Here is a 25,357-nt window from a genome sequence, read left to right as displayed (position 1 = left end):
ACTGTGTGTCCCCTGGCAGCCGGAGGGGCTGGCTGTCCCCCTCCCCCTCACTCTCTCTGCCTTGGCCCCGGAGGAGTTCTGTGCCCCCACTGATTATGGGGCCCGGGCCGCTACTTGCCCTCCCTTTGCGCATGCCACAGCAGACAGTCACACAGAAAACATCAATACATTGAATACAATGGTCCTCAAAGATACCGCCTGGGGTTGCAGTATCTGTCGCAGAACGGACCAGCCCTTCTTAGTGGCTGGCTTTTGTCGTTTGAACAGGTAGATGCTCAGGGCTTTATGAAGGATACTTTTTCCTAGTGGCGTTTACTCACGTCTCTTCTCAGTTTGCCGTTCATCTAGCGTTGGGCAAAACCAGTCTGGATACAGTAAGAACCAACCTGCGTCTCCCCTCAATCCTCACAATTAAGCCAAATGTCTAGAGCTTTATAAATGTTTCCACACTTCCTGCTTGTGGCATAGCCAAGACACGAACAACTGGCTTTTGAGTCTGGACAGGGGTTGAGTTCATGGGAACGCTCACGCCAGAACTCATGTTAAATCGCTAGTGAAGACAGGCCCCAGGACAGAAGGTTGTTTTCATGGTATTTGAAGCCTGGCCACAAGCAGAAATATACTTGAAATCTCATGAAAACAGCTGATCTTCAGTAAGGTTGCTATCTCATCACAGTTTCTAGACCAGGGGGTTGTCTCTGCTCTGGTCTTAATAGGGGCAGGGAGCCGGGAATCATAGAGGGGCTCGGTTTAGGAAGGGAGGATCTTGATGTGGTAAAGGTTAAGAATCCCTGTTTTAAACCAGAGATTTGGATTCTAGTTTTTAATAAGCAACTGAGCTTTGGGATGCTAGTTCAAGCTGGTTATCCGGGCTCAGCTGACGCCTGACATCTTTTGAGCAAACTCTTTTACTAAAGAGAGAGGAATATTGTCCAAACACCTGTGTTCTGCTGTGAGCGCTGTGGCCTATGATGGAAAACATTTGATGCTCTGCCAAATTCAACAACAATATTCTGTGCTCTGATATATAATACATGCAGCTTAACAAAAGACCAGGAAGCACCCGAGGGGCGGGACTGGCTGGCAGTAGTCAAGGCAGGCCTTTCATTCGGCAGGAAGATGGGCAGAGAATAAAATGCAATCAAGGTATTTTTTTGAAAAAACGAATATAATAGTTAACTGTGTTGTAACCAAACACAATTTGGGAGTCAGAGAATGACACCATCCCAGTGCTTTGGCATATGAATGAAAAGCGAGAGTCAGCGAGCCACATTGCGTTACTCTGTTCAACCCCAGTAACTTAACGGAGGAGAGAATTTGTCCCAAAGATTGTAAATACAGTAATGAACTGGCTGGTGCATGTGCATTCTACTGCCATCTACTGGAGAGACTGAGAACTGGTCATCTGTGTGTCATAGATCTTATACTGATACCACACAGTTTGCTCTAACTCAAGTGGCAGTAGCCTGTGCTACAGAGCAGGAGGATCTACATTCTCTGCTTCCTGCTGCCTGGATGTTCTGAACAACAATGGTGATGACAATAAAGCTCCCAGGTGTCTGGGTTTGTTACAATGTACGAGCTCAGGTATTACTCGAAATAAGTGCGGGGTTAGCTCCAGTACCCTGGTTAAATTGCATTCTAACTTCCTCCTGCAGTGTCTACTGGCTCTTGTGTACCTGTTTGCTTCCTGCTTAAACTGTTCTGTAGTGTTGTGAGTGGTTGATTAGCTGTAGGGTCATACCCCAGAGGTGGCTGCATGTCACTGGTGGAGTAAGTGAATCATCTGTCTATACACTGGGGAGCGTCTGGAATGAAATAAATTTGATACATGGACATAATCATAAGCGTGCAAGACTTGGAGCTATTTTTTTGTCCTAAAGAGAACCACAGCCCCCACTGGTATCTATGCTATTTCCCCCATTTGGATCTGTGCCTCACCAACCTACAGTCCAAGCTTTGGGCCAGATCCTCAGCGGCTCTGAATTGGTGTAGCGCCATTGGCTTCTATAGAGGTGCGGCGAGTTCCACCTATTGAAGATCAGGTCCCATAGCTTTTAAAGTTACCCTGTCTGTCGCCTGGGAATCACCTGTTTGTTTATCTCACGCACAAGAAGGTTGAGTTGGTGCAGAATGGGTGTGAGGGGGATTGCTGGGTTTTGCACACAGCAGAAGCTCCCATCTGCCCCGCCGCACAATACATGCTGTAAGCAGCATAACGGCTTGTAGGCAGGGCCAACGTTGTGCTCCAAACTCCTCCTTGTGCTTTTGTGGGTACGATCCCCGGCTCATGTTGTGCCCGGCATCTTGTCTGACCCTTTGGCCCTGTTCAGTGTGTGTGTAACGTGGGGCCAAATCAGAGTGTGGGGCAGCATTTGATCCCTCCTCATTTGAAATGACACCACAAGGTGCAAGGCCGTGGGGAATCAGAGCCACGGTCTGTTGTTCGAATGGCTAAAGCCAGCAAACGTGTGCAGTGAATCCTGTTCTTATGGGTGAATCCACGTTACAGGAGCCTCGCTGCCACTCGGCTTGGAGTTTTACCAAACGGGATAGTTATTGTACACTTCGTCTTTCTCCCCTTTTCAGGTCAACCAGCAGAATGACGGAGACTGACACGGGCCTCCCCACTATCGAGAGAAAGCCGGGGCTGCAGATATGGACCATAGAGGTACGGTGAGAGGAGCACATCCTTCGCAGACTGGGGGGGTCTGGGGGTGTTTTACAAGAAAGAGAGGCTGTGAAGATTGCTTAGCTGAGAGGGGAAAGATGGTCTTGTAGTTAAAGACAAAGGAAGATTAGGAATCAGGAGACCAATTCTATTCCCAGCTTTACCCCACTCTGTGTGTAACGTTCAGCAACGTGCGCGATGGCTCTGGGCCTCAGTTTCCCCATCTGTAAAATAGGGATAATACTGACTTGGGAAACAGGAATGTTGTGGGACTAAAGTTGATACTTTATTACAGTAGCATCCAGAGACTCCACTACACTAGGTGCTGCACATGCACTCTGTAATAGACAGTCCCCACCTTGTACAGCTTTCAATCTAAATAGACAAGACCAAGGGTGGGGGAAAGGAAGCATCACTATTCCCACATTACAGCTGAAAAATAGAGGATTTAAGTGACTTGCCCAAGGTCCCACAGTGAGTCAGTGGCAGAGTCCGGGGCTAAGCCCAGCTCTTTGGAGACCTCAAGACTATCCTTCCTCTCCAGAGCAGATACTGTTGTTCACAGAGGCACTGATGTGACTGTAGATATGCCTGAGCCCTGTCTGCACTAGTGGCTTAGCACTGGTACTGACGGCCTGTTGCCAGCTGTGACGGTAAGACAGGTGCTAGGGAGATGCTGCAGCTGGCGGGGAGGCCTCACCAAAGAGGTGGCCTTTGCATTCAGTTCTGAACATGGCTAGTGCCTGGCTCAGCCTGTTTTCCCCAGAAGGGTGTTCCACAGCTAGCCGCCTGCTGCTGAGCGTGCCCCAAACAGGAGCCCAAGGGGCCGAGCAAAGACTGTCGTGTGACTCTCACTGGCGGGGACTGTGCAGTGAGACCTGCTTGGTGAAGATGTCATTGCGTTTCCCTGTTTGTTCACGTGGCATTGCGCCACTTTCCAGGGGAGCTGTCATTAAAAGCAAGTCTGTTCCCCAGGGACATGCTGGTATGAGGGGAAACCAGTCAGGCCACCAGAAAAATGTCTGGCTTGAACTGCAGTGAGCTGCAGGCTTAGCACAGCCATAGAAAAGTGTGTGTGTGTAAGTAACGTTGGAAGGGGTTCTCAAGCTTGTAGTGCCCAGGGCTGCCCAGGGGCGGAGCGCAAGTGGGGCAATTTGCCCCGGGCCCCACAGGGGCCCCCACGAGAATATACTATTCTATAGCACTGCAACTTTTTTATGGAAGGGCCCCCCAAAATTGCTTTGCCCCAGGCCCCCTGAATCCTCTGGGTGGCCCCGGTAGTGCCCACCAAAGCTGCTTGTTAAACCCCCTCTCCCACCACCAAAACGGAAAGTAGGCCAGGGCTGTCCACTGACTCGAACGTTCCCATGCAAACGCTGGAAGCGATCGACTCTTGCCTTGACCCTCAGATCACCCCGTCACCGAGCTGTGAGGTTCAAGAGGCAGCGTGGAGCAGGAGGTGTAACTAACGCTCTGAAGTATGTGCACACACTGATCCCTCCGCTGCCTCGCCCGTCCCCACCCTTAGTGCGCTCGTAATTCCCAGGCTACGTACTGTGAGCAGGGGAGATCTGGATCAGAGAAATCAGAGATGGAAATGCCTATGAAGTCATCCAATCCAACCACCGCGCCCCCCTCCCCCCATGCAGGATTGTCCCTACCGTGCAGTTCCTAGTTATTCATTCATTCGGCTATAAAATGTGCCAAGCAATGAGGTCTCCACCATTTCCACGTGGAACAAGTAGTGGCTCACGTTGTCAGGCCCTTTCTCCTGGTATTCACCCCAGTCCTTCCTTTCTGAACTTCATTCCATTCCTTCTCGTTAGACACCCTTGTAGTGCCCTGAATACGTCACTTTCACCCTTCAGATGCTCCTTGACAGGGGCAGCGAGTTATATGGGCCCATGGTGCCCGTGCTCCAGGAATATTCAGGGCCCAGGGGCCCGGCTCCACCAATGTTCGGGGCCGGGTCTCTCCCCCCAGCCCCGCCTGCCGTGCCCGCACGTCTCCCCCGAGTGTCTCCCAGCCCCACCTGCCACCCACGGGTGATTTAAAAGGGCCCCGGGGGCCCCCAGCTGCCACCACCAGCAGCACAGCAGGGCTAAGGCGGCTTCCTGTCCGCCCTCGCTCCAAGCCACTCCCGGAAGCGGCCGGCACGTCCCTCAAGGCCAGGGAGAGGGCGGGTTTCTCCGCGTGCTGCCCCCGCCCTGAGCACCGACTCCGCAGCTCCCATTGCCTGGGAACTGCAGCCAATGGGAGTTGCGGGGGTGGTGCCTGAAGGCAGCAGCACATGGAGACCCCAGCCCCTCTGCCGGAACCGCTGCCAAAGCGGTGTGCGGGTCGTTTTCAGGACCCGCCCGCGATAAGCCCCGCACCCCTCACCCTCTCACGCATCCTTGCCCCAGCCCACACCCAAACTCCCTCCCAGAGCCTGCCTCCCACACCCCCTCCTGCATCCCAACCCCCGCCCCAGCCAAGAGCCAGCACCCAAACTCCCTCCCAGAACCCGCACCCCTCCCACACCCAAACTCCCTCCCAGAGCCTGACCCTTCACTCCTCCTACACCCAAACCCCCTTACTTGAGCCCACACCCTGCACCCACTCCTGCACCCCAGCCCAGAGCCTGCACCCCAAAGCCCCTCCCACACCCAAACTCCCTCCCAGAGCCTTTGGCAGGTGTGGGGGGCAGGGCGGGACTTGGACCCATTTTGGGTACCACCAAAAATTATACAAACCTGCCGCCCCTGCTCGTTGACCATTGTTTTGAACCCTGTGTGGTTAATTGATTCATAGATCTTAAGACCAGAAGCAACCCGTATGTTGCATCAACTTGTCTACAGGCCAGAGAGTTTCACCCAGTGACCCCTGCACTGACCCCAGTAACTTGCGTTGGGCTAAAGTCTTGCTGTGAAGACTCCAAGAGATGGAGAAACCACTGCGTCCCTTGGGAGCCTGCTCTAAGGGTGAATCACCCTCGCAGTTGTACAAATGTGTGCTGCCTTTCTAACTTGAGTTTGAGTCCCCTCTTGATTGTCTAGCACTGTGTTAATAAAAGGCCTGATATGGAACAAACCAAACCAGAACATTTGCCTGGGAAATTACAATAATATGCCTTTGTGTACATAGTGTGCAGTATGTACAGGGCACGCGGTCAATGTCTGCCTACACCCATAGCACACAGAAATCAAGCTAGCCCAGGACTGTGCTCTATAAATAGCAAGTGAGTCATAAACCACACATCATTGGTCTGAATTTCAGCCCAGTGAGTTTGTCCGGTTTCATATTCTTGTTCGAAGTGAACTGGAAAACTCAATGCAAACGTGAATGGAGCCCAGAAATCCATGCTGCCTGTTCTCTGCTCATCTGAGCGAGGGGACGCGACGGGGCTCTCGGCATGCAGCTTACTGACCTTTCAAAGGTTAGTTCTCTGCCTCTGTGAAGCCCGCTGTCTCTTCAGGGTTGGCTAGGGTAGGGGCCAGGAGTGCTCCCTTCTGGGCTGTCGCTGGCCCAAGAGGTCAAATGCAGCAGTCAAATCCTCTGGTAATGGTGAGCCTTGATGCTGCTCAGGCCAATAGCAGCGTTTGAACTCAAGTCTTTCAGCAGTAAAAGCATGAGGCTCTGTCACCTGAGGATAGCTCAGTGGTTTGAGCACTGGCCTGCTAAACCCAGGGTTGTGAGTTCAATCCTTGAGGGGGCCACTTAGGGAATTGGGGTAAAAATCTGTCTGGGGATTGGTCCTGCTTTGAGCAGGGGGTGGGACTAGGTGATCTCCTGAGGTCCCTTCCAACCCTGATAGTCTATGATTTAAAGGACTAAGGGCCTGAGTCAAAGCCTGTTGAATCACCCGGGATTTGGCCCAGGCTTGAAGCAGTGAGAGACCTTTACCTCTGCTGATAACCATAGAGGAGATGCAACCTATACTGAGCATCAGGTTGCTTTGTTATTTATTCATTCCCCAGATGCCTCCCTGGGCTGGGCACTGGACAAACAGATAATGAGACAGCCCTTGCGCTAAACGACTTAGCAACAGCAACTCAGGGGCACAGGCGGGAATAGAACCCAGATGTCCCCAATACAAGTCTAGCGCTCGTCCCACTAGACCCCGCTGCCCCCGCAGGGAAGTGGTGTCCTTCAACAGAGGCTCAGAACAGATCTATTTTAAAGGTCCGCTAAATCACAGAGGGAGAATTCAGCCTGTACTTCTGGGCTTCAGCTAAAGCTGAGTTAAGTTAGCAGTTCATCTTTATTAATCCTTGGAAAAGGTAGGGGTGGATTTTCCCAGCGAGGGGACCTAACAGATTCGTTGGACTCTTCAGCAGTCGCTCTCTGATCGTATAGTGATGGGTGCTGTGTAAGACCTTAGAAACAGAGGCCAAGGCGTGAGTCACAGAGGCCTCTCGCCCTCCAGTTCAGAGTTGAAGTCCTTTGGCCTGCTCTGCACGTTACAGACATGCTGTGACTAGAATCTCCAGCACCTGTTGCTAGCACTATGCAAAATCTTAGAGCCTAATATTTTTAAAGGGTGTTTTGTGGTCACGTGGTTTACCCAGCCTGTGTCTGGAGCACAACTACTAGTTTGGAAGCATCAAAGAATTATGTTTGACCTGCTGGGTGTGTGGGTAGATGGCTGGAGTTAGAAAGTCTCCTACTTTCCAAGAGTGTAGCTGTGGTATGGCCTTTCTGCGAAGGAGAACTCAGTGGCACAGACCGTAAACAGCAGAAAGACATGATGGCTCTGGGAGCAAGACTCTTGGGTGCTTAGTGTGAAATCCTGGCGCCACTGAAGTCAATGGCAAAATTCCTCTTGATTTCAGTGGGGCCTGGATTTTGCACCTGTGCTGCTTCCCTCTTTTGAACCAGACTTATGGCAATATACAGAGGAGAAGGGTGATACCCCATTTGTTACCCCAGCAAACTCTCTGCTGTGTCTTGTCCAGGCATTTTTTTTACTGTTTCTCCGATTTCTTGCAGAAAATGAAAATGGTTCCCGTTCCCGAAAAGGCTTATGGGAGCTTTTTCGAAGGAGACTGTTACATCATATTATATGTAAGTAAGCCAAGCAGATGTTAGTATGTTTGGAAATGTTCTGCACTATTTCATTAACCTCCCTTGGACTGGAGCTCAAGTCACTACTTTGCCTGGTTCCAGCAGCACCATGGTAAAACGACACTTATTCGCCATCCCATCAACAGCCTGATTTTAACGCCTGACGTTGCATATTCAGAATAAGAAAGGCCAGAGAAGCAACAATGGGGGGAAATGCATGAAAAAGACAATCATCTCTGTTATGTCCTCTGGAAAATAACCCTCATACCCTGTGCTCCTGCGGACCATTCTCTCCAGGGATCGCGAAGGTGAAGGCCTATAGTTTGAAAATTGACTAACTGGATTTTGGGTGTGCCAAGGGTGCCCAGTTTTGAGTACCTTAAAATGGACCTGGTTTTCAGGGGTCGGGTGATCAGCCCTCTAAGGTGTCTCAAGTTGGGCTCCTAGAAATTCAGGCAGCCAATGTCACTGGTGGGTTTTGCAAAAGTTGGCCTTAGTGACTTGCCCAGAGTCTCACACGCAGTCCGTAGCAGAGCTGGGAATAGAAGCTACGTCTCCTGCATCCTGTCCTGGGCTGTAACCACAGTATTGTGTAGTGGTAAGAAAACTGGAAGGGGAGTCAGGAGAGCTCCCGAGTTCGCTCAGAACTTGAGCTAGGCTCACTTGCGATTTGACCCAGGCTACCCCAAAGGCTGAGGCACTTCTGAGAACCTAGGCTGAGCAGCTGGCTTGCAGCAGCAGAAGTGCCGTGCGTTCCCAGGGTGATATTCCAGGATAATATGCTGTATTGGGGTTTCTTTAATGTCTCCCCAACTCTTCTTCATTTGCATAGGTCATTCCAGGTTCAGAGCATAGGCGCGGGAACTAAGGGAGCTGGGGATGCTGCCGCACCCCCTGGCTTGAAGTGGTGTCCATCATACACAGGCTTTACAGTTTAGTTCAATTCTCTCAACACCCCCCTCTATACACATCATTCCAGCACCCCTGGTTTCAGAGGCCTCCTTGGGTTCACTTTTCCATTTGGCAGGTGTTCAGAGCAGTGCTCCAGAGTGACCATTGCAAAGGGATGAAAGCGTCTTCTTTATCTGACTTCCTAAAGTGGGTGGGTGGGGTTGTAAATTCTCCCCTTCCTCCATAGCCCCTGCAGCTCAGGTCTTCCACCCTCCATGTTGGGGAATTACTGCTAGACCCGCATGGTCAGTGGGCCATAGACCCACCCCTTCTCTGCCAAGTCCTGCCTACATTGGGCTGGTATAGGGGGAGCTCAGGCAGAGCTGTGTTACCCCCAAATCCTGCCCTGCCTTCCTTATGGAGGGGAAGCAGAATTATTCCTCTGGTTTATACAGGCCTGGAGGTGGTCTCAAATGGGCCTCTTCTTCCCACCCATCAGGCTGATGCAGCTGCACATGGACTAAGCCAGGGTTTATTTGGGGGGAGGAGTGGTTGTCACTCCAGCATTAGACGAATCAGCTTGCTCATGCTGGGACATGTTTCACTTTCCAGGTCAGGCACTGCCTGAATACAGCCTGCCTTCTGCTCAGTGACTCATAGGGTGGCACCCTTGGGAGCTTTAACAAAAGGGAAGGCCCACCGTGCCCTGCAGCTAGTGATATTTCTCAAGCAGATGCTTTATGAAAGCAAACAGCAAGGTTGGCTGAGTCTCGGACACAGCTGTGTGTGCTCAGAAATGAAAGCACCCAGCTGCCATTGACTTGAATGGAAATTCTGCGTGAGGATGTGATGACAGAACTTAACCCTTGGACAGGGCGAGGGAGGAAAGGTGGGGTTGTGTTGAAGAGTTTATCTACACTGCAGTGAGACACTCATGGCTGGCCCATGCCAGGTGAGTCAGGCTAAGGGGCTCGGGCTAAGGGGCTGTTTAATGATATAGACGTTTGGGACCCTCTTACCTCGCAGGGTCCTAGAGCCGAGGCTCCAGCATAGGCCCGAATGTCTCCACTGCAATTAAACAGCCCCTTAGCCTGAGCCCCACAAGCCCGAGTCAGCAGGCACAGGCCAGCCGCAGGTTTTTAATTGCAGTATAGCCCTACACACAGCCAGTAGACGAAGACTCAGGACTCGAGCTGGGCAGGAAATGGTTTTTCTCTCCCACAAAAATTTTCCTGTTCTTCCTGTGGACAAAGCTCTGTGATCCTGGACAAGTCGCTTAATCTCACTGTACTTCCAGGCGTGCTCACGCTATTGCTTCCCTTTGTCTTGGGTATGGAGGTTGCAGACTGTTTAGGTCCGGATTGTCTCTAGAGTAATGATGCTCTGAGCCGCTTGCAGGATTGCGCATTACGTGGAGTGATTTCATTGCACATTAAGCAGGTATATTGAAAGAAATCAAGTTCTTCTCTGTTTGGGCTCTTAAACCGGTGCTCACCAACGTTATCTGAGTGCTTCCCACAGAACAAACCAGATAAACAGAACTTAGCCTCAAACCATTTTATAAAACGAGTCTCTATTAGTTTTCCTTCACAGTGGATGATGGAGTTTATCATTCTAGGTGATGAGAAATGCCCAGCACCATTCACCGAACACCTGCCTCCGGAGGGCTTGCCTTTTCTCTTTAGGCTCTTTGGCATCACACAACAGGAATCACAATGGGAGGTGTATGGACCTCAAAAGCAGATGGAGCTAGACCTGTGTTTGAGAGTCAGCAGGGTTTCACGCACCATTTGTAGTCGCTTTGTATTTATTGTGTGTATATAATATATATGTGTATAGAAGCATAGAAGATTAGGGTTGGACCTCCCCCACTGCAACTTGAGACCATTGCTCCTTGTTTGGTCATCTGCCACCCCTGAGAACAGCCAAGCTCCATCCTCTTTGGAACCCCCCTTCAGGTAGTTGAAGGCTGCTACCAAATCCCCTCTCGCTCTGCTCTTCTGCAGAACCATTGAGCCCAATGATCTATATTGCATACAAAAAATTGCATTCAATGAATGTTATTTAGGCTGCAAAACCAATCACCCAAAAATTAGGAAATGCCAGATTTACAGATGCCCTTGCAACCATCAGTCTGCCACCTTGCACGCGATGAGCCGGGGATCCTGTGGGAAAAACAGTGTGTGATCATGTAATTGAAAAGAGTATCCTCATAATGCGCATGTGTGAGAGCGTTTTGTCCAGGGATGGGACAGCAGTTAAATAACCAGTAGAACACTCACCAAACATGAGAGTGAGGGCAGCTTGCAAGTTGTGGCCCTCAGGCCCTGATCTGGGAAAGGTGGGTCTAGTGGTTAGTGTTAGTCTGGGGCATGGGAACCCTGGGATCGAGGCATTGTTCTGCCACAGGCTTCCTGTGTGAATGTAGGCAAGTCACTTAGTCTGTGCCTCCATGAACTGGCACCTCCCTTCCTAGCAGGAGTGTTGAGAACAAAGCCATTGAAGATTTTTGAGGTGCTCTGTTACTATGGTAATGGGGCCATGTACGTACCTGAGACGTAACAAGTAAGCAATGGCTAGAAAGGGAGGCATGTGCTTAAGTCCCGTTAAGTGCTTTCCTGACTCAGGGCCTCCCAGCGTTCTTTATGGCTCAAATCCTGCTGCCATTGAAATCACTGGCAAAATTCCCAAGAGCTTCTGTGGCACAGGGCTTGGCCGTAGAAGGACAGCGTGACCTCAGGTAGGTTTTCGCATGCAGAGCATTAAGGGTAAATCCTGTTTCCCTTGCTCAGGGGAACGTTCACTGCCTGCGTGGGAGTTTTGCCTGAGTAATGGCTCCGCGACCTGGCTCTCTAGTTTATACCAGTCTCCTCTGCCAGAGGTATTATTCACAAGATGCCAATCACACTTTCAAGCTGGCCTGGTTCCTGGATTGCAGGTCTAAGCAGATCTGCATGGTTCCACTATGTGAACCCTCCCAGTGCAACGAATCTCACCCTGACCTCCTCTTTATACTGCTTTTGTCTTTCCAAGAACAAGAAGACCTCAAACGGCTTCATCACGGACCTGCACTACTGGATCGGGAAGGACTCATCTCAGGATGAACAGGGCGCTGCGGCCTTCTACGTCACGCAGATCGACGACATGCTTGGGGGAAGCCCAGTGCAACATCGAGAAGTGGAGGGACACGAGTCCGAGGCCTTCAAAAGCTACTTCAAAAGTGGCATTATGTGAGTGGAAATAAATGGAGCCTGCCGGGCTGGCCCAAGCACTCAGACTAGGCTGCAGGTCTGGTCAAAAACATTATTATTTTTTCAATTTTCCCTGTTGTTTTCCCAAATTTTCAAATAATTTCATCACAATTTTAAGATCTTAAAATTGTTGACCAGCCTCCTAGTTGGTCAAAATCGGGGGAAATTTTCATAAACTCCTTCCTCAAATTTTTCTCCCCAGTTTTTTTTATTTTGGAATGGGAAACATTTCACCCGTCTCTGCTAAATCCTTTGAATCTTTACTGTACATGCAGGGTAAAAATTGAATGGGCCAAAATTTCCTCTTCATTAAACCCCAGGCAGGCCTGAGTCTCACTTCGGGTAACCAGGACACATAGTTAGGACCTTCATAAAACAAACTCTGCACAGGACATGATTCTAGTCTCACATTGGCAGTAATCAGGAGTAACTCCATTGGAGTCAATCTCTGTCTATTTTAGGCTCTTATGTGACCTCCATTAGCAGAGTATATTAATGCTTTACAACCTCGAATGTATTTAGATCACTGGACCAGCCTTTCTCTCCGAGACTGCCTCATACCTTGTGTAGTTATTCACCTGTGCAAAGCCGGGCTAAAATGCTATGAAATCTGAATCCCCCCTCACATTGCTGATAGCATTTTGCACCCATTTTATTAACCATTATTAAATTTGTGGACCAAGTTGAAATATTATGTTACTGGTGTGTTACCAACTGGGCTAGAACTATTATAAAACCCCCAAGCTACATCTTTTTTCTTTCTAGCCCAGGCATGCACATTGCTGAGACTTAGCGCAAGGCCTGATACGTGCATGTGAGGTGTTAGATTGTGCAAAATGCATGGTGATCGTGACAGGGTGCCACCCATCCCACTCCTTGCTGGTGCACCCCACGGGCCAGGAAAACAGCTCAGGAATTGGGATGTGTCTGTGTCTTCATCATCAAGTTGTGTTGGAAGGAACTAATGACATTGTGCCTTGTGACAAAGGTGTGGGGCAAGGGTACCCCAGTGTCACAAGACACCTCGCTACCACCTGCCCGGGGAGCGTGGATCAGCGTTCAAGTCGCACTCCCCACAGTACCTGGCCTGAGCCAGGGAAGCTAATGGTTCAACCAGCGGACCAAATTCGGTGATGAATCCTGGTCACATGCCAACTGAGGCACATTGCGCATATGCTAAGAAGAAGAAGCGAGAAGCAGTCAACAATAAAATAAGAACGGCCATACTGGGTCAGACCAATGGTCCACCTAGCCCAATAGCCTGTCTTCCGACAATGGCCAATGCCAGATGCTTCAAAGAGAATGAACAGAACAGGGCAGTTATCAAGTGATCCATCGTCTGTCGTCCAGTCCCAGCATCCGGCAGTTGGTGTGTATCAGCAACCTGAATCCACTAGTTTCTGGCAACACAAGACTTCCCTCCAGGCCTCTCTCTCTCAGTACAGGTTAGTGGTAGGCACACACCAACCTCCAAGTCGTCTGAGTGTCCTGCTGGAGTGCTCAGCCCCTGTTCCATGGAGCACTCATAGAAGTCTCAGATTTGCTACTCCTAGAGGAATAGTACATATAAGAACATAAGAATGGGCCTACTGGGTCAGACCAAAGGTCCATCTAGCCCAGTGTCCTGTCTTCTGACAGTGGCCAGTGCTGGGTGCCCCAGAGGGAATGAACAGAACAGGGAATCATCAAGTGATCCATCTCTGTTGCCCATTCCCAGCTTCTGGCAAACAGAGGCTAGAGACACCATTCCTGCCCAGCTTGCAAGATTCAACTCAGCATCACCATTTACTTAACACACAGCTCTATATATATTGATAAACTTTTCAAAGAACAGAGATTCAAGTGGTAGAAAGTAAGAATATTGGTTGCCTAGAAAAAACTCATAACACGCTTTCCAGAGCCTAAAGTGAACTCAAAAGACATCCCTGTCTCTTACAGGGTAGCTTCCCCTAATTCCTTTCCCCAGCATTTTCAACCAGTTTTACTGAGGTGCTTTCTCATAAGATCACGTTTGCTTGTCATCACTGGTTGAAGGAATAACTGGAGAGGGGAGGGTTCATCTGCATCCCCAGATGGAGTTTCAAAAGTTCATTGTCTTTCTTCAAAACAGGATAAACCCCGGCTGGGTTTGTTTTTTCCTGCAACCTCTGTAATCTATTGATTAGAATTTTGCTCAGACTGTAAATGGATGTGAACTGCACAATATTTAATTTACATGTAAACAGACAGAGAAACATCTCTTGCCTGAAAAAACGCCAACTGCTTTTTCCCTTTTTGGTGACCAGTCCGTTTGTCACAGACTTTAAGTACATAATTATCAGTATATATACGTAACTGCTTACCCAACGTCCATACATACATCTCACAATGGTTATGATGACCAGTGTGACACAGGGTTTAACTGGAAACCTTACATGACATTCTTCTAGTGAAAACCAGGGGATCCTATATGCCCTTAGCATTCAGTGGTTCTTGGGTCACAGTAGGACCTGCAGTCAAACATTGTGATCCACGTGTCCCACAGCACAAGCACAAATAGCTTACCTCGGAGAGCAGGGCGACATCCTGAGTCCCTGCAGAATGTTGTTTTAATTAGGAATGGTCAAAATTTTTCCATCAAAACTGTTTTTCAATGGAAGATTAGATTTTTCAATACAATGGTTTCTATTTTCAAAAAGCTTTGGGGGAAAATTTTTGCTTTTTCATGAAAAAACTGCACCTGGGAACTGAAATATTTCAATTCTGAAATGCCTCTGCAGTGCCTAATGGGAGAGACACTTCAAGTGGTCACAATCCCATTCTCCTCTATGGGCCAGGTTTGCCATATGGACTCCACCTCCCATGATGCACCACAGCCACGTGAGGCCTATGATGCAAGAGGGATGATCATGGTGCATCATGGGAGATGTAATCTGACCAGAGAACCTGGCCTGTTGAGGAGAATGGGAGCATGAGGAGCACAAACTACAACTCCCCTGAAGCACTGTGGCAGCATTTTCAAATACAAACTTATGGATATTTCGGATTTTGATTTTTTTTTTTGCTAAAAACTTGACATTTTCTTGGAAATAACCCTCATTTTCTTACCTGCTCTAACTTTAACCCTTGATTCCCTGTTATGCAACAGCTACAAGAAGGGAGGCGTCGCTTCAGGATTCAAGCATGTGGAGACCAATATGTACAACATCAGACGCCTCCTTCATGTCAAGGGGAAGAAGCATGTGTCAGCCACAGAGGTAAGGGCAGAAGCGCTTGATTCTATTAGTCACTCATTGTGAATTTCATAACAGCAATGCTGTCGGTTAATGGTCTGGCATACCATATGGCTTTCCGGTGGGAGAAAATCTGGGTCAGATTCTGACCTCACTTCGGTTTTATACCCATGTAACTCAATAGGACCAAATCCCCAACTGGTGTAAATCACCCTGATTCCAAAGAAGCCAATGGTGCTACATCAGTTTGAACCAGTTGACCATCTGGGCCATAGATTTCAGTGGACTTGCGCCTTACACCAGTGTGAGATCCAAATCAAGCCCTCTGAGCAATGGCTGCAAACACAGAGCCTGATTCTCGTCTTCTTTACACCAGTGTCACTCAGTGTTGAAGACAACGGAGTGACACTGGTATAAGTGGAAGCCGAATCAGACTTGCAATCCTTCTAGCTGAAGTCATGGATTTCTTACACAATTAAAACTGAGCCACCTATGAACTTGATTTTGTAGCAGCCTTGTTGTCTGAAGCTGGTGAAAAAATGGTTCCGGTTTTTATATGCATTTCCCTAGGGCCTGCTGCAGGTGGTTGTAATCATAATTATTACATATGATGATATCATGTATAATTATATCTGATTAACACATTATTCAATAATATGATTGTATTTTTAAGACCACCTTGGATAGCCAAGACACGCACATGTCTAATCGCCGCACCGCTGCATTGCTGTAACCCCGGATGTCCCTTCCCTCCCCCACTCAGCGCTAATATTAGTCCCCGATCCTTCGGAGACCTGCACACATGCTTACCCTTATGCTGTGCTGGGAGTCTCGTTGGCTTCATCAGTGCCAACTCACACAGTACACGCAGAGCTTCCGACCCTGCTTTATGCAGGATCGAGACCTTGGCTTGCATATGTGATACCCTTAAATAGATGAGCCTCCCAGACAGGGACCTAGGGGAGGGGTGCTAGAAGCCCCATGCTCTGTTATGCAGAGGCAGCTGGGACTGCAGCACTGAATATAAAGCATCTCTTTCAAGCACCAGCATTATTACTCATCACCGTTGTAAGCACCTGGGGGCAGGGACTGTGCTCTTTCTCTTAGTCCTGAAACTTTTCCATGGGTGCTGGTGGGGGAATCCATTTTCCGATCAACTCTTCTCAACTGATTGTTCATCACTGTTTGAAAATCCCTGCCTTACAGAATAAACAACATTCAGTAACTCACAGTGGGTTTTGCTATCCGAGAGAGAAAGAGAGAGAAGCCGGATATGAGTCAACAGTTTGCCCTTGCTGGCAAGAAGGCTAATGGCATATTGGGCTGCATTAGTAGGAGCATTGCCAGCAGATCGAGGGAAGAGATTATTCCTCTCTATTCAGCACTGGTGAGGCCACATCTGGAGTATTGCGGAAAAGTTGGAGAGAGTCCAGTGGAAAGCAACAAAAATGATTAGGGGGCTGGGGCACATGATTTACAAGGAGAGGCTGAGGGAACTGGGCTTATTTAGTCTGCAGAAGAGAAGAGTGAGGGGGGATTTGATAGCAGCCTTCAACTACCTGAAGGGGGGTTCCAAAGAGGATGGAACTAGGCTGTTCTCAATGGTGGCAGATGACAGAACAAGGAGTAATGATCTCAAGTTGCAATGGGGGAGGTTTAGGTTGGATATTAGGAAAAACTATTTCACTAGGAGGGTGATGAAGCACTGGAATGGGTTACCTAGAGAGGTGGTGAAATCTCCATCCTTAGAGGTTTTTAAGGCCCGGCTTGACAAAGCCCTGGCTGGGATGATTTAGTTGGGGTTGGTCCTGCTTTGAGCATGAGGGTTGGACTAGATGACCTCCTGAGGTCTCTTCCAACTCTAATCTTCTATGATTCTAAGCTGTTGGCCGGTAGACCCAGCCAATCATTTATTCCTATGCAATGTCCTGCACAGAGGTTATTGCTGTTACCAGAAAACTAGAAGTTTTAAAAGAAGAACAAGGAGATCTGCACCCGGCGTGCACACATATTCTTCTTTGAATTTAAAAAAATGCCTGGTGTTCCTATCCATTCAAACAGGATAATAAATGATAAATCCCTGATCGTGTTATGGATAGTTTAATGATTTTGCAGAGAAAAATAAACATGTTGTTAATATCAGAGTGTTGTTCCTTCCCCAGAAGCCGGTTTTCCTTGATGATCATTGTTGCCCTGTAACACGCACTGTTTCGTTATCTCGTGACAGGTGGAGCTTTCATGGGACAGCTTCAATAAGGGGGATGTGTTTCTGTTGGACCTGGGGAAAGTGCTGATCCAGTGGAATGGTCCCGACTGCAACATTGCAGAGAAATCCAGGGTCAGTGCGGAAAATGCCGTTGGATTTATTTGGGGCATTTTGAAAGCCTGAAAAATGAAGAGAAATATGACCGATGATGATTGCAAAATAGCAGCCTCCCCAGCACAAAATGAGTGATACTGATGAGTAGTTAAAACCCTATCAGAGGGCTATATTCCCATTACCGACTGCTACAGGAGAGGAAGAATCATGTTGCAGTTATAGCATGGGACAGGTTCAGGGGATGTAGGTTCAGTTCCTGGCTCTGCTGCAGATTCTCTGAGTGGCCTTGGGCAAATCCCTTAGCCTCTCTATACATCATTTAGGTGTATGTGACCTAGTGCTTAAAACATCAGGAACTTTATGTACACTAGAGATCTCAAGGGTGGGGAAATTTGTTTTAAAAAAAGGTAATGTGGACTAGTGCAAAGTGACAGAAGAAAAAGTAGCAGAAGAAAAGCAGAAGTAGAAATAAGAATACCAAGCTCTTGTGTATCAGCTTTCCTCCATAGATCTCAAAATATTTTACAAAGGTATCATTATCGCCATTTTACAGATGGGGAAACTGAGGCACAGAGCGGTGATGTGACATGGCCATGATCATCCTGCAGGACCATGGCAGTGTTAGGGAGGACTAGGTTCTATTCCTGAGTTCCCATCCGGCATCCTGGACCACACACTTGTCCTCTCTGTGGTTGTCAGGGCCAATGCCATGGAAGGCCATCAAAAACCAGGAGGGCAATTATGAACCAGGTTCTGGGAGCATAGAGGAGGTGCCTGAAGTTGTGGGTGAACTCATGGCACCCCTTTATATGTATGAAAAGGCAGGCGGCATCTTTCTGCATGTTGTGGCACCCGGAGAGCTGGACCTTGGGGACACCACGGAGAAGGTAGCAGCATGGCCAGGATAAGGCGAGCAGCTGATGTTTTCAGCAGAGGTGGAAAGGAGGCAGGTGCCCCCAGAAGCAATGGGACAGAAGGGACTGTAGGGCAGATTTCCAGGCATGAGAAATGTGGCAGCAGGAGGAGGGTTTGCAGTGAGAGATGATGTCCAGATTTCCTTTGATGCTAGAATTCCAAGGCTGCTTGAAAACGTTCTGTCTAAACTGTTTTTCAATGGAAAATTGGGTTTTCAACTCAATAGCTTTTTTCACAAAAAAATGTCTTTCTACAGAGAATGTAAAGATTTGGTTAAAAACCGAAACATTTCAATTTGGAAACACTGCCATGGTGCATCATGGGAGTTGTAATTTGGGTGCCTCGTGCCCCCATTCTCCTCTATGGGCCGGGTTGCCCCGCCAGACTGCATTGACCAAGATAATAAATTGGACTGAAATGTCCTGTGTGAGCACTGAAAGTCAGTCCTGACCCGGCACCTCCAGAGGTGAAAGGCGAGTCTTTTCATTGGCTAAATCAGGACTTCTCTCTTACAGGGACTGGCTCTGGCTCGTAGCATCAGGGATGACGAGAGAGGCGGCCGTGCCCAGATTGGCATCATTGACAATGAGAAGGACTCGCCGGACCTCATGCAGATCATGAAAACAGTGCTCGGGGAGAGACGTGGGGCGCTCGGGGCCGCCACGCCCGATGAGAAAGCCGATGAGCTGCAGAAAGCAAACGTCCGGCTCTACCAGTAAGTCTGGGCTAGTCCTCCAAACCCAAGCCCTGGGAATGAGTGTGTGTCCCCCAAGAGGCGAGTCCCTTCTCCCCCAGCCCCCTGTGAATCTTTCTCTGCCCATTGCCTCCTCTAGTGTCTACGAAAAGGACGACAACTTGGTGGTGCAGGAGATAGCCACTCGGCCCCTCACACAAGATCTCCTCCAGCACGAGGTGAGGTGCGGGGAAATGGGGGTGGGGGGGCGGATGCTGAGATTGGAAGCTCTTTGTGATGAGAACTGTCACTTCTTGTCCTCTGCCTGCACAGCACCTGCACAGTGATACCTGAGTCCTTGCTTAAGGCCTGTAAGTGAAATGATCAAACAAATAATAACGACGGCAGAGTATGGCAGTTAAGAGCCTAACTACCTTTGAGGCTCTGGGCCTTAAAGACCTTCCATATCTCAAACTATTAGGTGCCTTTCTAAAGGGAACCACCGGTGGTCTGAGGGCTGCTTTTGGTGGTTGATGGGTGAAGGTGGATTGAAGCTGCTATGAGAGAAGGTGACCTGCCCGCCCTCACAGCCCAAGGACACGTGACCTTGGCAGTCACTAAAGGAACAGTCAAGTGTCTCAAGGTGCTGTCAGAACAGAGATGGTTAATAGCTCATGTTTGTATACATGAGGGAGGATCTGGCTAAAACATGATAGTGAATTTGTCCCCACTAATTTCTTCAAACAAACCAGCCTGCAAGATGTAGGGCTTACCATGAGGGAAACCAATTTGTCTGTCAGCTGCCACCAACCCCTCTGACTAACCAGGGTTCTCGCCTCCCTCCCTCCCTCCCTCCCTCTGTTTCTAGCAGTAGAAGCGTAAGGTGTTATCGAGGGTGGATTAGTGCACATATCACCTCTGAGTAGAAATGATAAATAGTGCTTAATTTGTAATGAAAGAGGTGCCGGGGCTCAAGCAATTTTTTACTTTCATAACTGATGCAGCAAGCCCAGAGGTGCCGGGGCTATGAACTGCCAGGCCCAGAGGTGCCGGGGCTATGAACTGCCAGGCCCAGAGGTGCCGGGGCTATGAACTGCCAGGCCCAGAGGTGCCGGGGCTATGAACTGCCAGGCCCAGAGGTGCCGGGGCTATGAACTGCCAGGCCCAGAGGTGCCGGGGCTATGAACTGCCAGGCCCAGGGGTGCCGGGGCTATGAACTGCCAGGCCCAGAGGTGCCGGGGCTATGAACTGCTGCCTAGGGGTGCGGGGCTCAGCCCTGACAAGCCGTGGCACAAATTAAGCACTAATGAAAAGGTTCTGCTTTCTTCTGGGTTGTTTCTCTTTTCCTTTAAAAACAAGCAGCTCAGTTCGCCGTCATGGCTACCTGGTAGGGTGCCAGGATGCAGTTGGACTGTCAGGGATTTGAGGCAGAGTCACATGGCCTAGTTCTTATCTGGCACCACCGCCGGCTCCAGCTTTTTTGCCACCCCAAGCGAAGAAGAAAAAATAGATAAAGCCGCGATCGGCGGCACTTCGGCAGGAGCTCCATCGCGCCGCTTCATTCTTCGGCGGCAATTCGGCGGCGGATCCTTCCTTCCGAGAGGGAGTGAGGGACCCGCTGCTGAATTGCCGCCAAAGACCCCGAATTGCTGCCCCTTTACATTGGCTACCCCAAGTACCTGCTTCCTGCGCTGGTGTGTGGAGCCTGGTTCTGATGTTGCACTGCTTTTACACCAGTGTACTCCTCTAGCTTCAGGGAGTCACTCCAGACCTACACTGCTGCAAGACAGGTCTAAGTCAGGCATTGCTTTGTACTCCTCTAGCTCCCAGCAGGTACTCTGCAATCAATACCACTCATTAATCTAGCACGGTGGGCTGAGGGTTGAACTTTCAGGGCCTGCATTTCTGGTCTCTCTCACCCCATGCTTTTGGGAACTGACGGATTGGTTGATGCAAAGTGCAAAGGACTCATTCCTGGGTTTGGAACAAGTGTCAGATACTCCAGGGAACCATTTGAGTTGGGTCTAGTGCAGAAAACATTGTACCCATTTTCCAGGAATAGTGCAGCTGGCTATACTAGCTCTTTCGCTGCTGCTAGCAACCGTGCACCTGAACCACTGCTGGAAAAGGGGCACAACATTTTCTAGTCTAGACATGAATGCAGGTGACACTTTGGATAAGGGGAGAAACCTGGCCCCAGCAGGATTTTTGATCTATCTGTTTCCTTTGCTTCACTTCAGGACTGTCACATTTTAGACCAAGGTGGTTTTAAGATCTATGTTTGGAGAGGAAAAGACTCCAGCAAGGAGGAAAAGAAAGCAGCATTCAGCCGAGCTGTGGTGAGTCCTGTATTTAAAACAATCTGCTAGAGGAAGTAGCTAAGAACTATCCTGGACGTTGCTGACCATTACAATGGAGCATTGATTGATGGGAGCTGGCCTGTTTTCGCGCATATTAACTGAAGACAATATAGTAATAATGGACTTAAACCAACATTGTCATGCTTGGATGAATTAAATGGGAGCTGTGGGGGGATGAGGCCACTTATTTAGGTGCCTAAGAGCCCAGTCCACGAAGAGTCTTTCCATTGACTTCAGTGGGTTTTGGAATAGGCCTTAAATGGGAATTTGTAGTTGACATTTTCAAAGTAGCCTGTGGGGCTTAGGGCTTTGGCTTCACTGGGGAAGACGGTGTATTCGCTAACTTGAAGTGAAATCCTACTGATGGCAAGGCAGTTTGTAGTTTTCACCCAAGTTCGTACATGAGGAACTGCAGCACAGAGAGGCTCGGTGACTCACCCAGGAAATCCGTAGTAGGGCAAAGAATTGAACCTCGGTCTACCAAGCCCCAGGCTGACACCCAAACCACTGGATCATTCTTCCTCTCATCAGGAGCTCTATATGTCTATGAAGCAGGAAGAAAGGGGGGGCCATTCCTAACCAGACATGGGCCCATGCTGCCCCGGTCAGCCCTGGGATATTGTACATCTCAGAGTGTGTGGGTATCTAGAGCTGGATTTTTGGCACAGGCTTGTATTATAAAGGCCAGTTACAAAATGTAGGTCCAGCTCAGGGATTCACATTCCCAAGCTCTTAAGGGTTTTGGGGGTATTTGGATAGTGGGGTTGGTGTAGGCCCAGGCAATGTTCAGTCCAGTTGTACTTCTGTACAGAGATTGGTATAAGCTAAATGACGTCCTTTTGGAATCCGCCCGTAGGGTTTTATCCAAGCCAAGGGTTATTCTGCTACAACCAACGTGGAAGTGGTGAATGACGGCGCAGAGTCGGCAATGTTTAAACAGCTCTTCAAAAGGTGGACAGAAAAGGAGGAAACTCAAGGCCTTGGCAAAGTCTACACAACTGGCAAGATTGGTGAGATCATCAGGAATGATGCTGATAAATTGGAGCGGGTTCAGAGAAGAGCCATAAAAATAATTAAAGGATTAGAAAAGCTGCCTTATAGCTATAGACTCCCAGAGCTCAATCTATTTAGCTTAACAAAGAGAAGGGTGAGGGATGACGTTATTACAGTCAATAAGTACCTACATGGGGAACAAATATTTGATACTGAGCTCATCAATCTAGCAGAGAAAGGTCTATCGTGATCCAACAGCTGGAAGTTGTAGTTAGTGAAATTCAGACTGGAAATGAGTAAGTTTTTAACAGCGAGGGTAATTAACCATTGAAATAATTTACGTAGGGTCATGGTGGCTTCTCCATCACTGATCATTTTAGAATCAAGATTGGATGTTTTTGAAAGAGATGCTCTGGGAATTATTTTCGGGAAGGACTCTGGCCTGCGTTATAGAGGAGGCCAGACCAGATGCTCACAATGGTCCCTTCTGGCCTTGGAATCTGTGAATCCTCCAAGCCAGCAGTGGCTGATCTTTAGCGTGCGTTATTGGCATTGATTTTGAGTTCTGTCTGCTTTCCTTATGAAAAATGATGCCTGAAGAATATCTTTTACACTGATTGTTTCAAACCTTCAGTATCTTTAAAGCCTGTTTGCCCATTCTTCCATAACTACGTATCTTCCATCTTCTTTGGTAAAATACAAAGGATTCAGCAATTTAGCAATAACAAAAATTGCTGATACTGTATGCTTACATAATAAAATAGCGAAACCATCAGCTACGTCAAATGTAAATTGTGGCAATCAAGAAATCAGTTAGGAAACGAATCACAAATATTTACCAAAAAAAACCCTTTTAACTTCAGAAATCAGTAACTATGAATCTAATAAGCAGATTTTAGATGAAAATCTGCTTTCATTTATACTGGCATAAATCTTTGACTCCACTGAAGTTAATGGGCTTGTTCTGGATTTACACTAGTATAAGCGTGAGCAGAATTTGGCTCACTGGCTTTTGCTGAGGTGAGTGTTAGTGTATTGTTCCAAAAGGGAAACTGTGAGCTGATGGACAACAGGCCTGGATGTTGACAGAAACGTGAAGTGAATATCTGTAGTTACATAGATATTGAATGTCTTCATCGTTGTCCATCTCTCTCCCTCCCCCCACCGTCATTACCTCCAGAAATTTAACCATTTTTCCTTTTGAAAATAACATTTAAAAGGAGGAAATTATCATGAATTGTTTGTATGGGAGGTGAATGATACTTTGAATGGAACTCATTGGAGCCAATCAGGGTGTACTTTCTGAATATACAGTGTGATTGAGTAATATTGGTCCGTAATTCTATTATTGGCCTCTTAGGAAGTCAACAATAGAACCCCCAAGCTCCATCAACAATAGACGTGTACTTTGAATCATAGAACCATAGGTTTAGAAGGGACCACAAGGGTCTTCTAGTCTAACTCCTGTCAACATGCAGGATTTGTTGTATCTACTTACTTGTGATATGATGGTTTTCAGATCATTACAAGCCAGGATTTTTCTCATGTATGTTATAATTGCGTGTAAATATGGGGCACAGTACAGTATTTAAACTGTATGTTCATATGGTTTGGTTAACATGTATTCTGCTTATGTGTACAGCCAAGGTGGAGCAAGTGAAATTTGATGTCTCTCAGTTACATGCCAGACCAGAGCTAGCTGCAGAACAGAGAATGGCAGATGATGCCTCCGGGAAAGTTGAGGTGAGCAATCACTTTCCAAATCATTTTTCTCTTACGTGGGTTGCAGTCCTTGGCATATTTCCAAGCCTCTGCCATTTTTGCATACAGCTGCTGTGCAGATCTGCCCTAAGGCAGTGTGGCTGCAGCCAGAATGAACTCCCAGAACGCTGTGACTATTCAGAAGAGCTATTATAAATCCCCTCTCCCCCAGATATTCTTTTAGGGGAAGGGGGACATCTTACACTATGGTCTTTTGATCAGTGATGCAAAGGAGTCAGCAGGTTTGTTTGTCTAGCTCAGGTAAGGCACTGCGCGTTGTTAGCAGCCAAGAACGTGCTGATAGAATGGGCTGAGGAAATTGGTGGACTCACACGGCCAAAACTGGAGTAACATAGCGGTGAAGTGGGCATTTGATATACAGCCTACAGGCCTGAACTTCAGTGGGCCCCTGAAGAAGTGGCTTGGGTATATTTACACACGCTCACATTTGCACACGCAAAATCCACCTTTCTGACCAGCCGGTTTCTATGCAGGTGTGGAGGATTGAGGATCTGCACATGCAACCAGTGGATCCCAGGACTTACGGGCAGTTCTACGGAGGAGATTGTTACTTGGTCCTCTATACGTACCTGACATCGGGCAGAACTCATTACATTATCTATATGTGGCAAGTAAGTAAAAGGCAAGCAGGAAAGGGTTGGATATAATTGATAGAAGCTCAGAACCGAAGAAAATACAAAACTAACCCAACCCCCAAACGCTCACTCGCTCTTTGGAAAGCCCAGCGTCTTTGGCTCTGTCTTGCTCTTTCGAACCCCGTTTGAGCCAGTGGTGGGACCTTCTGCATCCTTCCACATGGAGGTCTAGCACGTTTCACTGAAGGGTATGATCAAATCAGGCTGCGAGTGGCAGCACTGGCTTCTACTGCAGTTCCTCAGATTGCGAGCCCGGCCGAGGCTGTGTGAAAGGAAGCCATGAACACACTGCTGCCCTGAGACAATCAGAGGCTGCTGAAAAGCCTGGTAGAGTTTGGAAAGGAGTGGGACACCCTACCCTGTGGAGGTATAGCATTCCCCACCGTGCTGTCCATCAGGCAATGGTCTATACAGTCCCAGGCCTGAGAGGACTACAAATATTTTCCTCTGGCAGATGGGGCAGAGGGTTTCACTTGAACTTGACCTGCATTTTGTGAAAGCAACAGCAAGGATGGGCCAAAAAATTTCCCATTCCCCAACGTGCGCACACTTTTCCTAAATCTGGCAGACCTGGGGGACCTCGCACCTTGTGTAACCCTTTGCTTGTT

General features: G+C 48.4%; 1 protein-coding gene across 1 annotated transcript in view; it reads left to right on the top strand.

The window, feature by feature from the left end:
* VILL (villin like) overlaps positions 1 to 25,357 on the top strand; it is a 51,060-nt gene that overhangs the window by 10,175 nt on the left and 15,528 nt on the right. The window contains exons 3-13 of the mRNA XM_045008034.1: positions 2,590 to 2,671; positions 7,643 to 7,717; positions 11,642 to 11,838; positions 14,987 to 15,095; positions 17,299 to 17,409; positions 18,822 to 19,021; positions 19,140 to 19,218; positions 21,220 to 21,318; positions 22,196 to 22,349; positions 23,975 to 24,075; positions 24,588 to 24,725. Coding sequence (XP_044863969.1) covers positions 2,603 to 2,671; positions 7,643 to 7,717; positions 11,642 to 11,838; positions 14,987 to 15,095; positions 17,299 to 17,409; positions 18,822 to 19,021; positions 19,140 to 19,218; positions 21,220 to 21,318; positions 22,196 to 22,349; positions 23,975 to 24,075; positions 24,588 to 24,725 — 1,332 coding nt within the window. The 5' untranslated portion in view covers positions 2,590 to 2,602. The remainder of the gene's footprint in view (positions 1 to 2,589; positions 2,672 to 7,642; positions 7,718 to 11,641; positions 11,839 to 14,986; positions 15,096 to 17,298; positions 17,410 to 18,821; positions 19,022 to 19,139; positions 19,219 to 21,219; positions 21,319 to 22,195; positions 22,350 to 23,974; positions 24,076 to 24,587; positions 24,726 to 25,357) is intronic.

This window comes from Mauremys mutica, chromosome 2 (assembly GCF_020497125.1).
Source record: "Mauremys mutica isolate MM-2020 ecotype Southern chromosome 2, ASM2049712v1, whole genome shotgun sequence".
Classification (NCBI taxonomy): Eukaryota; Metazoa; Chordata; order Testudines; family Geoemydidae; genus Mauremys; species Mauremys mutica.
This window is presented reverse-complemented; position numbering and strand designations above follow the sequence as displayed.